We start from the raw sequence: 18,920 nt of genomic DNA, 5'->3' as shown, positions 1-18,920 counted from the left end.
GGAGTTTCAGGAGACTAGCAAATTTCTACTGATGTACCGTAGAGAGATTTTAACTGGTTGCATCACCGTTTGATATGGAGGGGCCACTGCAGAGGATTGGAAAAAAACTGCCTCATGGGCACTAACTTCTCCATCACTGAGGACCCACATCATTCAGGACATGTCCTCTTCTCACTGCTACCATCAGGGAGGAGGTAGAGAAGCCTGAAACTACATAGTCAGCGATTCAGGAACAGCTTCTTTCCCTCTGCCATCAGACTTTTGAATGGATATTGAACCCAAGATCATTACCTCACTATTTTTGTCCTCTTTTTGCACTATTAATTTAACTTTTTTTGATATATGCAAGTAAGTTTTTTTACCAGTATGCATTACAATGTACTGCGGCCGCATAATGACAAATTTCACGACACATGCCAGTGATATTAAACCCGATTCTGATTCTGCATTGATGTTACAACACAACAACTTTCATGGCATAAACATGAGAAAGTCGCAGATACTGGAAATCCAAATCAACACACACAAAATGCTGGAGGAACTCAGCAGGACAGGCAGCATCTGTGAAAATGAATGAACAGTCAAGGTTTCAGGCCGAGGCTTTTCTTCAGGATTGAAAAGGAAAGGGGAAGACGCCAGAATAGAAATGTGGGGAGAGAAGGGGGCTAGCTGAAGGTGATTGGTAAAGACAAGCAGTGGGAAAGGTAACAGGCTGGAGAGGAAGGAATCTGATAGGAGAGTGGACCATACGAGAAGAGGAAGTGATAGGCAGGAAAGAAGAGGTAAAGGGCCACAGTGGGGAATAGAAATGGGGAAGGAGAGGGAATTTATTTTTAAACAGAAGGGAGCAATCAATATTCATGGCATCAGTTTGGAGGCTACCTGAAGGAATATAAAATGCTGCTCCTTCACCATGAGGATGGCCTTATCTTGGCAGAAGAGGAGGCTATGGAACAACATGTTGGAATGGGAATGGGAATTGGAATTAAAATGTTTGGCCACCGGGAAATTCCGCTATTGGCGGATGGAGCAGAGATTTACAATGAAGCCGTCCCCCAATTTACAATGGGTCTCACCAATGTAGAGGAGGCCGCATTGGATGCGCCGGACACAATAGACAGCCCCAGCAGATTTGTGGGAGAATTGTTGCCTCACCTGAAAGGACTGTTTCGGGCCTTAAATGGAGGTAAGGGAGGAGGTGAATGGGCAGGTGCAGCATTTAGGCTGCAAGGATAAGTGCCAGGAGGGAGATTAGTGGGGAGGGGAAAATGGACAAGGGAATCACGGAGGGAGTGACCACTGCCGAATGCGGGGGGGGGGGGGGAGTAAATATAATATTAGTGGTAGGATCCTTGGAGATGGCAGAGGTTGCGGAGGATGTGTTGGATGCGGGGCATCATGGGGTGGTAGATAAGGAACTCTATCCCTGTTAAGAGGGCACAAAAATGGGTAAGCACAGATGGAGGAGATGCAGGTGAGGGCAGCATCAATAGCACAGGGAGGGAAAGCTCATTCTTTGAAGAAGGTCATCTCAGATGTTCTGGAAAAGAAAGACGCGCCCTGGGAACAGAGACAGCGGAGGCAAAGGAACATGAGATGGGGTAGGAAGGAGGTACGGTCAAGATAACTGTAGGAATCGGCAGGTTTATACAAGGTGTCTGTTGATAGTTTGTCCCCAGAGATGGAAAAAAAGAGTTCAAGGAAGGGGAGGGAGCTGTCAAAAATGGACCAAGTGAATTTAAGGGCTGGGTGGAAGCTAGAGTCAAAGTTGATGAAATTCACAAGCTCAGCATGGGTGCATAAGGCAGCACAATGTAGTCGTCAATGTAGCAGTGAAAAAGTTGGGCAGTAGTACAGGGCAAGGCTTGGAATATGGACTCTTCTATGTAGCCAACGAAGAGACAGACATAGCTGGGGCCCATGTGCGTGCCCATGGCTACTCCTTGAGTCTGGAGAAAGTGGGAGGAACCAAGGGAAAAATTGTTGAGGGTGAGGACCAGTTCTGCAAGATGAAGGAAGGTGGTGGAGGAGGGTATTTGGTTAGTTCTTTTGTCCAGAAAGAAGCAGAGCGTTTTGAGGCCTTCCTGATGGGACTCATCCTGACTGAACATCCATAGTGAAGATGAGGCAGTCAGGGCTGGGGAACTGAAAGTTACTGAGGAGGTCGAGAGCATGAGAAGTGCCACGGGTGTAGCTGGAAAAGGACTGAACCATGCTGGGTAGAATGGAATCAAGATACGAGGACATGTGCTCAGTGATCGGAGCAGACAAGGACAATTGGCCTACCTGGACTGTCAGGTTTGTGGATCTTGGGTAGGAGGTAGAAGCAAGTAGTGGGGGTTAAGGGAACTATGAGTTTGGTGGCAGTGGATAGTCTTGCTTTCACGACATAAGCATAACTCTCCTCTTAACTCTCCAACCTTCACATTCTTCTCCTTGGTGAATACCAATAGGAAAACATTAATTTAGGATCTCACTTACATACACTAGCACCAAACAGATTTCCATTTTGGTCCCTAGCCTAGGTATTCTCTTGCTTCTGTATACTGGGATTCTCTTTATTCTTGCTTGCCTAGGCCATTTTGCCCTCTTTTCATCCTCATTTCTTTTTTGCTCCATCATACATCTCTTATAAACTTCAATGAACTCACTCAATATCAAATGCCTAAACGTGACAAGTTTCCTTCCTGGAAACTATAGTCCGGTGAGTCACATGTCAGTGGTAGGAAAGTTATCGGAGAGGTATTACACTTGATTCTGATTCTCTCCAATAACCATCTAACAAGACATAGATTACTTTGACTTTGGCATGGCTTTTAACAGCATTCTGCATGGCAGGCTTGTTTAGAAGGTTAGGGCAAATGGGATCCAAGGCATGTCGACAAACTAGATCCAAAATTAGCTTGGTGATAGGAGGCACGGGGTAGTAGTCAAGAAGTGTTTATCTGACGAAGTATATAACCAATGATGTATATAGGCATTGGTGTTGGAACCATTGTTGTTTATCACATAAAAATAATTTGGATAAGAACATTGGTGGACTTAATTGCAAAATTGGTTAGGTAGTAGATAGTAAAGAAAGTTGTGAAAGAATACAGAGAATAAATCAGTTGGAAAGTTGAGTGGAGTGATGACAGATGAAATTTAATTCATACACATTAGGTTAAACACTAACAGGAAAAATGCAGGGACCTCAGGCATTTTGATATACAGTGGGACCTTAGGGTGAAAGCTCATAGCATCCCGAAAATAAAGCATTCACTATACTTGTCTTCGTAGGCTGAGGCTTTGAGGAGAAGAGTTGAGGTGCCACATTGCAGCTGTAACAAAATATTGGTCAAGCTGTACTTGTTCAGGACTATGGGAGTTATAAGTATATGGTAACAATGGTGCACAAGAAATTCGAAAGGAAGGCTTTACAAAGGAGAGTTTGAATATGCTGCGTTTATTCTCTCTGGATTAAAGGAAGCTGAGAGATGACCTTATAAAGGTTGATAAAAACTACATGACAATCTACTCTTTTCCAAGAGTGGGAGATTCTAAAGCTTGAGGCTATAGGTTTAGGGTGCAAGGGGAGAAATTTATCTGCTAAGGGACAGATTTTTCACACAGTTTACATTGAATAATCTATGGAGGAAATGGTGGAGGCAGATGCAACAACCTTTAAAAGGTATTTTGACAGGTCCAAGGATTGGAAAAGAGTAGAGGTTGAAGCCTAACGTGGGCAAAGAAAGAAGTTACAACTGACATGGATGAGTACAGCCAAAGAGCCTTTTTGGCACGCCATACATCTTTATGATTCCATGTTTATTAAAAATGTAATGTGTACCTATTACATCTGTACTGCTGTTGCTAAAATCAGCTGTTCTAACAGCAGATCCCAAAGATGAAACCAATACCAATAGGTTTCCCCACAAATCACACACTATCCTGATTGGGACATATATTACTGTTGGGTCTTAATCCAAGAACTCTCTGCCTGACAGCACTGTCGGTGTATATTCCCCAGAAGGACTGCAGAGGTTCAAGATAGCATTTCAACACCAAACTCAAGGTCCAAAATGAGCAGTAAATGCTGTCCACCAACGTCACCCAGATCTTGAGCAAGAAATATGAACAAATAAAAGGAAAACTGCCAGGTTAGAGAATAAGTTGGCTGATAAATTTTATCCAGAAATAAATCCAAAATAGGTGAAGGGATTAAGCTGAAATTAATAATAATGGTTAATTTTTTTCTAGAGATTTGATAATTGAAGAATGCTAAAGTAGTAAATAATCTGGCAGGTAAATTAAGAACAGCAAGCAGATAAGTTAAGAATTCAAAATACTTTCATTCAAAACGAGCCCAAATTTTTACTCAAAAGAAAGTTGAAATTGAAATATTCCTTTTTTCTTTCCTCTAACTACAATATGTACACAATTATACCGTTTACCTCTTGGAAATTGATAACCTGCTCCATTGGGAGCTTCTCCTCCTCCTCAATGGCATGTTGCATTGTGCGCTCCACTCTCTGCAGCAAAAAGTCAAACGCTGCTGGGTTCTGAAAGGCAAGTCAATGAAAAAAATTCACAATTTAAACAATTCCAATAGTCTTATCATTCTTATTATGTTTATGCTAAATTCCCAATTAGTAATGCCCAAGTTATGTATAAAATTGACAGCGCCTCATTTAAAAAGAAATTAGTTTCCATCCATGGCCAAGATATAAAGTAGCAGTCTTTTTCAAAAAACTCAACCAACAAGGTTCTCAGAGGTGACAGTTGGGTTGGAAAGAACATAGGTCTCGCTTCTGATTTTACTTTGATACCATTCAAAATTATGACCTCTGATCAATCATTGGACCGCAGACACTCCCCTCTCTCATAGCTGCTCACTCATATAACAGCTCTGAATTTAATTGAAACTTGACGCATTGAACAAACCATAAATTTGATTTATAACTGGAACCTAATGTGCTACTGCAGAAGTTACTGTAGCTGGAGGCCATTTTTTCAATGAGACATTTACAAGACAAGTTTACCAATCAGGTGCAGTCCTGCTGAGATTGTCAGAATAAGTACATTCAATTATGTAGTATTAAGTAGCTGAATAATCATGTTATTCCCAGAGTCAAGTGTCAGAGCATTTTTCTCAAAGAATTCCCCAGATGTGCCTTGGAGAAAAACAAAATACCCTGCCTTCAGTTTTACACAGGTCCATTCATCACTGCTTGTTCTTGGAATCCAGCCCCAATTTAACACCTGAAATGTTTTGTGGGTTATCCAGGATTATAGTGGAGCACTTGACACAGTCAATAGAACTGCTCTGACTTGGAAATAATTAACAGTAACACTGTCTAGTGATGCCACCTCTCTTTAAGCCCAACAAATCATCAGCTTTCTATAGGAAAAGTAAAATGGGAAAAGCACATGGTGACAAAAGAAGAAATAGCAGGGTCTGGAAAGGCAGCAGCAAAGTACTCCTGAAATGTACTAAAAACAGACCCAACCCATCCCACCAATTTTAGACAGTTAGCTGAATTTAAGGATGGTAGATTTGCTGAAATAAATTAGAACTTATTACAAATGGAACATGGTCCATACAGCCTTGTACCTGCTGTCAAAGCCCTGCAACTGTGTAAAGTTGAAGGGAAGTAATTTTTCCAAGGCACATCTAGAAGAATTCCCTGTGATAAATGCTCCCTAACGTATGGGACCTTTGGGACTGTATAAGTAAGATTATTTAGCAAGTTAATAGTACATAGCTTCCATGTGCAAGTGAGAATTTGAGGAGATACCATAATGTAGTCACCGAAAAAAAGTTGTCTGAGTGCATATTAACCAGCACGAAGAAAGAAAAGGAAAGTGGTATCAAATCTGAAGGCATAGATACCAAATGGATCAGCCAGTTGGGCCTGTTAACATTTGGACTCCCTAATATCCTCACAGCACAAAACAGGAGCAGTGAAGAATCTACTTCTCATCCCTGCTTAATGAATCAGATCACAGCTTCCCGTATGTTTTACTTCATCTGATGAGAGATACAACACACATGCAACTGTTCATCCCAGCTTTTTTTGCCCGACAAAATTCAGATTTCAGATAAACCTCTTAACTTTGAATGTGTGTGCCCAGAGAGTTACAATAGGAGGATTAATCCTCAAATACACACCATTTTAAATCGGCACGGTATGTCACTGCGAAAAACTCCTGATTCCAAAGCCTCAACGTGTCCTCCTACATACGTCTCCGAGTCAAGCACATGACCATCACTTGTCAGCTTATTAAAGACCTGTTCCTGCTTGTTTGGGAAGATGATGTTGGCATGAAAAGCCTGGACCATCAGGAGGGCCTCACAAAGTGTTCCAGACCCCTTTCTTAACACCTAGAACACAAGGAGCTTATTACCAAAAGTCAAAATGCAATTAATTGCATCTCAAAACGTATGAATGTTTACCATGGGGGAAAAAAAACAAGCACATTGCTTCATGTAATTAAACAATTGAACTAAGTCACATTTAAAAGTTCACAAGCTTCTTTACTGGTATTACAAAACTCTGGGGCCATCTTGTGGTGGAATTATGCACTGGGAGACCAAGCAATGCCCACAGCAAACATCAGCTAAATACTCACACATCTTGTACCGACTGTTCATTAATCAACTCGATTTACTTACTTTACTACTGGACACCATTAAATAAAATGACAAAATATGTCACTTTAATAATTTCAATTCTATTGGTGTCTAATGAATTTTTGGAAGTCTGTTGAATTTTAACTGTATGATGCATTTTACTGCATGTTTCAATGTACGTGAGATAAATAAACCTGAATCTGAACCTTTGCATGAAAAGGGTTTTTTTTTTCCTTCTCAGCATCCAATTTCCAATTTAAGCCCACCTTTTCACCCATATTCCAATGGCAGACGACAGGTTCCTGTACGGCCATAATCATACCATACAAAGTACACCAATCAGATTAACATTCAATAAAGCAAAAAAAGGCAGCAAATTGGAAGGCCACCAGAGTTCTGTAGGTAACCTAGGACAATTGGCACACACCTATGATGCTTTAAGTTTAATTTTTGTCTTTGTGTTTCCGGGCATTCTTTGTGATAACAAGCTGACTAACAGGCAGTCAGTGGTGCGCTTGATCTCCCATACACAGGTTTTCCTGCTAACAGAACTCTCATGTTCATCAAAATGGTCCTTGAATGAATTAATCAACAATAGTAACTCTGGTTTACTAGGTTTTATGTTCTGTCTGAATTCCTTAAGATTCTTTGAATCAACACACTTAACTCAAAGTATACCTTCTTCAGCCATCATCTCAAGGCTTGTAATTTTTTGATGAATTTATGAGGATTTAATGCATGCATTAAGAACTTGGATGGAATATTAAATTTGTCTTCTTATATATTAAAGTCATCTAATAATAGCTATTTTAACTTTTTTTTGCAGCAACACACCAAAGACTGACCAATGGTTATGACCCATTTTTGGCATTTCCCTTATTGGTTTGTTCTGCTGCATAGTGTATAATTGGCAAGTCTCGACTTTTTTCTCCTGTTCTTCATGTTTTAAAGAATTATTTTGTCACCTCCATGACGAAGTACACTATGTAGAAGTAGAATTCAACAGGGTTCTGATGTATTTTTGAAGTCTTTCTAAAATTACAGAATAATCTAGCATATCTAAAAACAAAGTTTGGAATTGAAGAAACAGTACTTCATGTTACCTCTGCACCTGCTGTCATTCAATTTCATGTTTAGCTGCTGTTCCACATTTCATTGCTGTCTCGATTTAAAAGGGTCAACATCCCATTCCCAATTCAACCCATTTTATTTTATTTATTTGGAGACATAGCGTAGAACAGGCCGCTCCACCCAGTAACCCACTGATTTAACCCCAGCCCACAGGACCATTTACAAAGGCCAACTAACTTACTAACTAGTATGTCTTTGGACTATGGGAGGAAACCAGAGCACCCGGCTGAAATAAACAAACACACACACACACACACACACACACACACACACACACACAACATACAAACTTTCTTACAGTGGACACAGAAATTGAACCATCTTTATCCTGTTATATTTGGACTATAAGTTATTACATTGTCTGCATATCACAGCAATAAGTGGCATTCTACTAATTCGTACTGAGACAATCAGATGCAAAGGAGCATAGTACTGATTACTCATTTTTGTTTCCCCATGAGTCTCACTAAGCCCAAGTCTCATCACATAAATATTTCACAATCTTGACTGCGGGTTCTAATTATGTATTACTATGATGGTAAGAACTCACTTCTTTGCCCACTACTGATGCCATGGGAGATGTTTTAGAGTGGGAATTTTTTCCTCATCTTACTAGAACCAGCTGGCTATTGCGTTGCTGTTTTCAACACAATAGCTGAGATCTTGAATACCAGCACAGTCAGGATACATCCCAGTATGAATAATGAGCATGAGAAAACGCTACTTTGCAATATCGCTCCTTACCTCACAAAGGTCTTGCTTCAGTCTGTAGTTAGGTCTATAATAGTTTAATTGCCACCAGTGCCTCCTCAAAATATTGACCAATCAATTCTCCAAGATTTGCTTCTTTAATTAAGTTGTATCTTCACTTTATTTGCTTAGCATCCTCTGAGAACTGTACATGCTATTAAAATCACTTTTGTATTCTTCTTCTTCTTCATGTGCCTTGCGCATTACAAGCTTGGGCGATCATGGCTCTCCACATCAAACGATCCCTCGCAGCGTCAATGATATCTCACACACTTAGATCTGTTAGTTCTTTCACAGTGTCCATATATTTTCTTCTTTGCCTTCCTCTTCTGCATTTCCCAGGCATACGGCCTCGTAATGTAAGGCATTTTATTTCTCCCTTTCTGATGACGTGGCCCAGGAATTTAAGTTTCCTCTCATTTAATGTTCTCATTAAAGATCTTTTTGTATGGGCACATTGGAGTACGGTCTCATTAGTTACCCTATCTCTATAGGATATTTTCAGCATTCTTCTAAGAAACCACATTCCTGTTGCTTCTAAGTTTCTTTGGAGTTCTGGTGTTATAGTCCATGTTTTGGAAGCGTACAGCAAGATTGACCAGGTGTAACATTTTAGTAGCCTAAGCCTTGTTGTCATTGAAGTGCGTCTGTTGGCAAAAAATGGGTTTCATTTTTTGGAAGTTGGTTTTGGCACTGGGAATTCTTCTTTTTATTTCTACTTTACTTCTAGCATCTTGTGATATAGAACTACCAAGGTAATTAAAGCTGGTCTTTTGTTCAATCTCTTGGTTACCGATTGCACAATTGGCAGTTGGAAGTATCCTGTTTTGATATTACCATACATTTGGTTTTTTTTTTTTTTTTTTTTTTTTATATACAGTTGATGGTTAGACCAAAATCTGCACTTGTTTGTACTACTTTGCCTAGGAGGATTTGTAGGTCGTCTGCAGCACTTGCTTTAGTCACCCCATATCACTTTGTATTATCACTCTCCAAATGTTATCAGAACTAAAAACACTAACTATTCTTCTATTCTGAGAAGATTCTTTTAATCCCTTCATTAATATATCATCAGCTTCAAGTAGCACCGCGAAAGGAACCCGTTGTCTACATTTCAACCTCACTAGAATCTCATACCAAAAACCACTAACAAAATTCAATCACAAGAACAGGCACAGCTCAAGAATTTTTAAAAGACTGGAACAGCAACTCCTGCAACAGAAAACAAGTTTAAAATACGCCAAATTTCATAAACCTACCTCATCGGGTTCCATTGGAATGATTGTACACAAGGCAAAAATGAAGGGATGTACATACTTCATGTACATGTAATAAGTAGACACAGCATCAGACACCGAGTAAGTAGCTAACGTCTGAAACAGAAAATAGGAATCATTTGATATTCCAGGAACCCCTGCTGATACATCTTCTTGCTAAAACTGTCAATCTTAAATCAAGCTCAATAGATATCTATATAATTATTTCCCTCAACATCAGTTACATTGCAATTTTAGACGTGCAATTGAAAGGTGTAGAGTAATAATTCATCGCATGTTGAAGTTGCAAGCAAATTTGAAGTCTTAAGACTGTATTCCTGATTATCTTTTTGAAGTTGTGAGAGAAGTGTTTCCTTTAAAACAATTAACTCCATTCAGATCAGCAAAAGTTAATGCAAGTAACTTGGAGAATCAATTAAAGAATCCAAGGAAGATTGCATAAAATTGGTAAATAGCAAATATACTCATTAATTCATCAGCCCGACATTTGTCAGGGAGAAAACGTTAGTTGCTATTAGTAAATATATTAGATTAAGGCACAGAATAATTCTTGATAAGCATGTTAACATGGCTTTGTGAAAAGGAAATGGTTTCTGACCTATTTATCAAAGCTCCTTGAAGGGACAATGCGCATTGTGGATAAAGGGGAACATATGCTGTAGATCTATGGAATGCATTTGACAGGCTACAACATCAAATGTTACTGTGGAAAATACTAGCTCGTGGTATAAAAGGCAAAATTTGATGGTAGATGGGAGGTAGACAAATGAGCAAGAAATAGAAAGTAAACTTAAATCAATCTTTTTCTAGTTCACAGAATGTAATAAGTGGTCATAGAGTGACGAAGTCATACAGCACTGAAATCTGACACTAAGATGTCCATCTACACTAATCACATTTTCATGCATTTGGCCATATTTTTCTATTCCTTTCCTATCCATTTACCTATCAAATGCTTTTGAAACACAGTGATCGCACCTACTTCTACTAGAACATTGGTCCTGGTACCTACTACCCTCTGTGTGAGAAAAACACGCACCTTACATTTCCTTTAAATATTTCCCCTCTCAGCTAAAACCCAAGTCCTCCAGCTTTAGGTTCCCTTACCCTTGGAAAAAAGACTGGAACCATCTATTTTTCTGTCATCATTACCTGTGGTTCTTCAGTGGCCATTCGACACATTTCTTCAGGATCCAGTTCCACAGGGTCATAGCCCAGTTTGGCTTTGGCTGCAGCCTTCAAGTTCTGACTACCCACAGGCAGGTAACTGTCTCGTTTCACCCATCTGACATGAAAAGAGCAATCATGACACATCAGTGCAACCCAAACCCAGAGAGAAAGAGAAATTACTGTTCAGCAGTTCTCAAATTTCTCACTGTAACCTTTCATGCTCTTACTAATCAACCTCTGCTTTAAATATACCCAATGACTTGGCCTCCACCGCCACCTGCAGCAATGACAAATTTGCACATCTAATTAGTATGCAGTGTCAAGAAAGTTAGGGCATTTATTGGCATCAATTTTGCTCCTTAGTTTGCACTTCAGAGCAAAATACTAACTTCCAAGCCTCAAATGAATCTTTGTAGTCATGCTTGCCTTTTTTTTCTTTATTTGGAGATTTAATGCTTAAGTGGAATATATGGATATTTTCACATCTATATATGACCACATATATCTGCAATATAAATACTTCAGTTGCAAATTTTATCAGCTTGCTAGCTTGTACAAGGACCCCTCCCAGGGCTCGAGTCATCTAACTGTGAAATTACACTTCGTTTCTGGAGGTTTGCCTCAGGCACACTGTCTATAATGAATTTATTTACAAATCAAATTGGAAAGAAAGCTGCTCTGTTCTCATCTAATAATGCTTTCATTTCAACAATAACTTACTTCTCACTGATTATTTATCTAGACCTGGCTTTTCTGGTTCATTTCAAAAGTCTGGAAGTTTCACCTCCTGAAACATGCCTGGTCTGGTTCAAGGTGAGCGAGTGGATGGTGATTCTTAAGTCATTTAAATATATTAAATGTTGTTAACAGTGAAGAATGCTCACAAGTTCTAAATTCCACTAACAATTTTTGACATCAAGTTTGCTAAGTGTTTCTGCTTGCCAGTGTTAGCATGATCTTGACCACAGTTGAAGATGAGTATTGATTAGTTACCCTATTCAAGGTTTTGAATCTAGGCATTTCCACAACTATCCATTAGGGTTCTCTCTCTCTGCACAATGGAGCTAACCCTGTTAATAGACAAAGACATAAACCTATTATCTCCTTGTGCTCCACTTCATTGTTCCTTTCCAAATTTTTCTCTTCAACTTAACAGGTGCTTGCATTGTGATGGTTTTATTTTGAGTAGCTAGCATGCATGTGATATGCAAAATTCAAGAAACCAATTGTTTCATCAAAACACTCTGTTCACATTTGCCTTAGGATTACTTTCTTCCTTTTTGATGGGCCTTTTTTTTTTAAATAAACATATGGTTTTAATTCCCTTTGTCATCTTCATCAGTTTTCACAAGCAACTTGGCAAATCCTTTCATCTTGGATATAGAACAAGTTGTTAACAGTTATCTCTTTAGGTTGTATAAGGCATTGGTAAGGCCGAATCTGGAGTATTGTGTTCAGTTTTGGTCACCAAATTAAAGGAAGGATATTAATAAGGTTGAAAGAGTGCAGAGAAGGTTTACAAGGATGTTGCCGGGACTTGAGAAACTCAGTTACAGAGAAAGGTTGAATAGGTTAGGACTTTATTCCCTGGAGCGTAGAAGAATGAGGGGAGATTTGATAGAGGTATATAAAATTATGATGGGTATAGATAAGAGGGAATGCAAGCAGGCTTTTCCCACTGAGGCAAGGGGAGAAAAAAAACCAGGGGACATGGGTTAAGGGTGAGGGGGGGGAAAGTTTAAAGGAAACATTGGGGGGCGGGGTTCTTCACACAGAGAGTGGTAAGAGTATGGAATGAGCTGCCAGACGAGGTGGTAAATGCGGGTTCTTTTTTAACATTTAAGAATAAATTGGACAGATACATGGATGGGAGGTGTATGGAGGGATATCGTCCGTGTGCAGGTCAGTGGGACTAGGCAGAAAATAGTTTGGCACAGCCAAGAAGGGCCAAAAGGCCTGTTTCTGTGCTGTAGTTTTTCTATGGTTTCTATGTACCTCTGTGATTTAGGACCTTCCAAAATGTGGAATTTTATCTACTCTATATTCTGTCAATATGAGCTAAGTATGTGAAACAAAATTATATTCTTCCCAGCTTTCAAAGAAGACCTTTCGCTACAATCTGAGTAACATGATGTCATCTTGTGCTCCTGCCTCTTGTTTTAGCTTGGTTGTGGCTTTCCTCAATATATAGTTGTGTGGATGGCATTTCTTGGGAAACGCAACATGTAATCACTTGTACATTCTAATGTTAAAGGTTCCCTCAAATTCTATCTTGAAAGGAATGAAAATCTTGACTATTTTTTTCAGAATTGGTCCTTTTAGTCTTCCATGGACATTGTTTAATGTTTCAATGAGTGAGATCATCTCCCTTATTGAAGGGGATTTTTGCAGTTTATCAGATCAGATTTCAATCAAATACATTCATTGTTCCCCCCCCCCACCCCTGTCCAGAGTTGCTGTGTGGCTCCAGCATTTTATTCTTCTCTGTATTTCATAGGTTGTTTAATTTATGTCTTTACATATAATTGGAGTGCTCTCTTCCTTCTGTAGACACTATTGCAAAGAACTGTGCAAGATTCAAATCAGTCAAAATTTTAATAGTAATGGAATGACAGAGTTACTGCTCACAAAATCAGAGATTAGCTTCCTCAAACTCAGACAAGAACTCTAACGGAAGTCAATGAAGAAGGAATGAGTACCTGGAAGCAAGCTGAAAAAAAAAAAGCTTGCAAACTAAAAGTTCAAGGGATAGAAATATTTTCTATGTGTATATTAACTTGACAATAGCTACCATAATAAAGCTGAATTTAATCAATCTTTCAATCCCAACATTTTGTACCTGTAGCAGTCCATGTGAATGCTCTGACTGGCTTTGAACTCTCCCTGACTGTCTTTCTGAAAGCCAATCTCTCTGTACATGTTGAAACCATGCACCGCTGCTCGTGTCTCCACAAATGGCCTGGAAAATAAACCAAATTACAAGTCTGAAGCCACCTTTCCTCTCCCCAGTGCAAAATAACAACACTGCTACAGAAGTGACTGGTGCATTTTGCATTAATCTGCACTGATTCTGACATCTAGTGACAACAAAGGGTACTGCAGGAAGGAATACAAAAGACAGTGCTATGTATTTTAACTGGACAAGCAGAGAAACAATTACTATGAATTGAATTTATTTATATCTTACATCCATCCCACAATGTGAGGGAGTGAAAATCTTTGCATTATGACTCCAGCGCAATGTACTGACATGTGAACTTATAAGTCTAATGGCTTGTAGAAAGATGCCATCCTGTAGCCTGTTGGTCCTGGCTTTAATGCTGCGGTACCGTTTGCTAGACAGAAGCAGCTTATGGTTTAAGTGACAGGTGTCCCCAATGATCTTGCAGGCCTTCTTTATGCACCTACTGCTGTAAATGTCCTCTATGGAGGGAAGTTCACATCCACAGATGCACTGGGCTGTCGGTACCACTTTCTGCAGTGCCCAGCGATCAAAGCTGATGCAGTTCCTGTGATACAGCCAGTCAGGATGCTCTCAATAGTGGCCCTGTAGAAGGTCTTGAGGATCTGGGGGCTCCTGCTGAACTTCTTCAATCGCCTGAGGTGGAAGAGACGCTCTTGCGCTTTTTTTTGCCACACAGCCGGTGTGTACAGTCCAGGTGAGATCTTCGATGATGTGTATACCAAGGAACTTGAAACTACTCACCCTTACAACTGCAGTGCCACTGATGTTGATCAGGGCGAGCCTGTCTCTATCCCTCCTATAATCCACAATCAGCTCTTTTGCTTTTTGGACACTGAGTGAGAGATTGTTATCTTGACACCACTGTGTCACAGAATATTAACCTCTCCTCTGTAAGACCCAAAATTATGCAAAAATATCTGAAAATCTCCACATGTATTTAGTGCAGTGCAATTTGCTTCTTAAATTTCACTTTAGTGCATTAAAGTGGTGATTGCTGCAACAAATTAGAATCTTCAAAGTAACTCAAAATCTAGGTACAAGAGACTATCCATATCTATTGAGGTAAAGAACACTGGAAAGCCCAGTGGCATTAAATCACTAAGCATATTTGAAAAATCACTTGTTTCAGAATCTACAGTTGCAGCCTCAGTCAATGCATAATGAACCACACAGAAAACTCACCAATCAAAAGAGTCTCCATTATAAGTTACAAATATGTTAGGCTTAGTTTCTTGGATGTGCTCGAACCATCTCCGGATTAAGCTCGCCTATATAAAATAGAAAGTAAAAAATGATAATAATAACGACAGATTTATAGTAATAAGCAGGGGAATTCTGCATAGTGATGAAAACAAAAACCTACTCCGTTGAACTGAGAGGCCATTCTCAAATGGTATCATATTGTACAGCTGAACTAGTGAAAAGCATTGAATTATTCAACATTAACACTCAAGATCACATATTAATAAATCATCAGTTAAACAGATTTCCCCACCTCATCTGGCTCATTAAACACACAAAAAGGGCCCTCATATTCTGGCTTTGGTGTGAACTCAAAATCCTCAATGTCTTCAGATACAATTTCCCTGTTTGTAATCAAATAACCCTGAAAATAGAAAAATAAACACAATTCTTAGGGTAGCTGAAATCTTACATAGGTGCAATGTAGTTAATAAGATTCATATATATGCATATCCTGGTAGATAAACATTTCAACATTTTAATAGATCTCATGAAAATACTTACAGGACAGGTTCTTAAAATTTTGGTCAAAGTGAACTTTAAAAATGATTTTACGAAGAGAATAGAGAACAGTAAATTGTAGAATAGGCCCAAGCAGCTAAAGGGGTGCATATGAGACCACTGTTGGAGATAACAAGATTTATGATTGAAGACTGAAGTGGTTGAACTAACCGAATTGCACGGATAAAGTGGTGATAAAAAGACTTAAAAGATTAAAACAACATTCACTGGTAAGCGTAAAAAGTAGGGAGAGGTATGGTGGCTGAGTGGAATAAATTATACTAGAGGATTTCAATGAATGGAGGATGGGGATCCAGCCATGAAAGCAATGCAAAAACACAACAACTACTAGAGGAAATTGGCAGGTTAAGAAGCATCTGTGAAGGCAAAGGATTAGTGAACATTTTCGGTTGATGCCCTGCATCAAGACAGGCCATGTAGAGGTGTAGAGGAGAGATGGCCAGAACACAGAGAACCTGCTGAGCTTTTCTAGCAGTTTGTCTTCTGCTCTGAATTACAGCATCTGAGGTCTTTTGTGTCTCCAGTGAAACAATCAGGTTCTAGAAGTGGTGGTATTGTACAAGCAGAGACACGCTGTCATGGGATAATGTTGAAGAGAAATTCAGATTGTCCCTATCACGAAGGGGTTGAGGTTAGATGTTCAACCCTTACCAAACAGAAATGTGTAATTGTTTAATTCAATCTAAGATAAAAACCAAGAGGATATATGAAATAGATAATAAGGTCATATTTCTAAGGCGGGGCTAAAGAGAATGATTTCTATCTTTCCAAATTTTTACTAGGCTTAACTGAACATTTAAGGTAATAAACAGCATTTAATCTGTTTTATTTCATTTCATTAATAATTATTTTTCATGACTTTAGATTTGATATCAACATTTAAGAAAGGTACAAAATGTTTTCTAAATATTGCAATAACGTGATCTTGCTATTCTAAGTCAGTATTTACAGTTTCATAATTTTTTAAAATTACAAATACCCAAACAAACCTGTCCATCAATCATATATGAAATCATCATAATCTGATCATTTTCAGCATCTGGAAATTTTAATGGTAGTTTTGTGGTTTCAATGTCGAAAGCCAAAACAATGGGATCCTGAAAAAAAGTATAAAGGTAATATAAATATCCATTCCATATAGTGAACAAATTACCCAATGATAAAGGATGAATAAAGACTATAACTTCAGATACATCATTTGCAATTAGATTAAATTTTCAGAAAAAGATCTCTAAAATGGAATAACACCGAAGATGTTGCAGATTAAAGATTTACTTTGCTCATCAAACCCAATTCTGGAATCTTGTTTCTTTAAGAATTAACTATATTCAATACTTGACTGACAATATTTGTCAAAGGCATTTACAATGGATCTGTAACGATCATAGACCCATGAACACATTTTGTAACTAGAGGTCATTTTTATGTTTTGCATAGTAATGCTCCCATAAAGCAAACTTCATGACAAACGTCAGTGATGATAGCCCTGATTTTGCTTCTATTATATCAGTGAAAAAAGACAAAACTAGAAAGCTTGTTTGTTGAGTATTTATTAAAAATTGCAGGTTTACTAAAAACAATTAACCACATTATAAAAGAAGAATTTAAATTAATGTGTAGTTATGCATTACTTACTGGGCGTTCAACCAAGTCATCTCTACGCACAATCTCAGGAGGATAAATACCACCACGTATTTGAATGTTATACCAATGTGCCTAGAAAGACAATAATATTGGAACAGAAGAACATAGGAAAGAGGATCAGGCATGGATTTTGTGGTCAAGTCGATTCCATTATTCCTCAAGATCTTAATCAATCACCAAGCCATTTTTCTGCACTATTTCCAAATTCCTTTAAAATTCAGAAAATAAAAGGAAGCAGAAATTTTCAAAAAAAATGTGGTGAAATTGAAACAGGAGAGAACAGACTAAATTACAGAATAATCTCACTACTTGAACACAACCTGACAACTTTAAGCCACTTCTAATAGCCAGGGATATTATTTCAAATAAGTCATTAGTGGAGTAAGTCTAACAACAGAATCCTATCCCAAATAATCTAGAATTAAGAAGAGAAAGCTACTACAGGCTTAATCTTACATATCTGTTCAGAAAAATTGCAAGCCACATGGAGCTTCAGATACAGATATCCTTTCATACAACTCCTGGCTACTCAAACTGAAGGATCAGAAAAGTAGGAACAGATAACCAGCTAACTGCTTGATTGCAGATGGCACAAGATTTGGGAATACACCAATGCGTAGAATGTAACAAAATTCAGAGCAGTCATGAACCAGGTTTGGTTTCAGATTCAGTTAATAGTTTTTCATTACAATAGAGATAACACAGGTCTTATTGTATGTTAGCCATTGTTAAAATATTAGGCCAATCAGTATACTTACCACCTGAATCTTCAGATCAATGGATACCCGGACATGATAAGGTACATCATATTCTCGAATGTCAATAATGTTTTCCATCTGATCAGAAATTTTCTTTGATGTTTCTTCCTCTTCTGTCACATTTCCTCCAGCCAAGGCACTACAATGAGAAACAGATATCAAATATATGAAGAAATGACATGCATTCTAAAAAAATTGCACAATAAATTAACAAAAACACATTTAGATAAAATGTTTCAGCAATTTACTAATGAACTACACACAAAGCACAACATTTATTCCCGGAATTATCTAAGTATTGGTCACCACTGACTTCCGATTTTAGTGCGGAACATTTTTCCCTAACCTCTGGCATTTTAGAAATCAGGATAGAATGGGTGTTAATTAACCAGGTTTCTTTCGGAGAGAAAACAAGAGAAGAAAAATCATGAGCTTTTGAAACCACCATTCATCGTTAGGGATATAACAATGCTAACCACATACATGCTTCATTATTTTCCCTCTCTAATAAGTAACAAAATTTTGCTTCCTTCAAAACTAGCTGTGACATTAGTTTAGCTGCTTAATACTGAAATGTTGGAACAGCTCCCCATTCCTACTACCAACTTCACAGTTTCCTTAAAAACAGAAAAAACTGCTGTAAAATAGATACTTTACATTTAAACTAAAAATTAAAATATCTTTAGTAAACATTGGCAGTTCAAAAGAAAACTTTCAATTTATTTCAAAATTTTTTAAAGTAGCTTTTTAAAAATCCTAAACAAATCTGACTCCCCAATATTTCACTCATCACCAAGCATTAGTTTGAGCCAGATTAGTTTCAACTATTTCTTGGAATAAGACATTCC

General features: G+C 38.4%; 1 protein-coding gene across 2 annotated transcripts in view; it reads right to left on the bottom strand.

The window, feature by feature from the left end:
* pole (polymerase (DNA directed), epsilon) overlaps positions 1-18,920 on the bottom strand; it is a 134,670-nt gene that overhangs the window by 105,399 nt on the left and 10,351 nt on the right. For both annotated transcript variants that reach the window (XM_072247599.1, XM_072247598.1), the window contains exons 7-16: positions 18,073-18,211; positions 17,306-17,386; positions 16,660-16,767; positions 15,402-15,512; positions 15,089-15,174; positions 13,781-13,900; positions 10,924-11,056; positions 9,754-9,867; positions 6,152-6,364; positions 4,434-4,541 (exon numbers count right to left, since the gene is read on the bottom strand). In XM_072247599.1, the coding sequence (XP_072103700.1) occupies positions 4,434-4,541; positions 6,152-6,364; positions 9,754-9,867; positions 10,924-11,056; positions 13,781-13,900; positions 15,089-15,174; positions 15,402-15,512; positions 16,660-16,767; positions 17,306-17,386; positions 18,073-18,211 (1,213 nt within the window). The remainder of the gene's footprint in view (positions 1-4,433; positions 4,542-6,151; positions 6,365-9,753; positions 9,868-10,923; positions 11,057-13,780; positions 13,901-15,088; positions 15,175-15,401; positions 15,513-16,659; positions 16,768-17,305; positions 17,387-18,072; positions 18,212-18,920) is intronic.

This window comes from Mobula birostris, chromosome 31, assembly GCF_030028105.1.
Source record: "Mobula birostris isolate sMobBir1 chromosome 31, sMobBir1.hap1, whole genome shotgun sequence".
Taxonomy (NCBI): domain Eukaryota; kingdom Metazoa; phylum Chordata; class Chondrichthyes; order Myliobatiformes; family Myliobatidae; genus Mobula; species Mobula birostris.
Note: the sequence above shows the minus strand (reverse complement) of the source record. Positions and strands in the feature narration are given on the sequence as shown.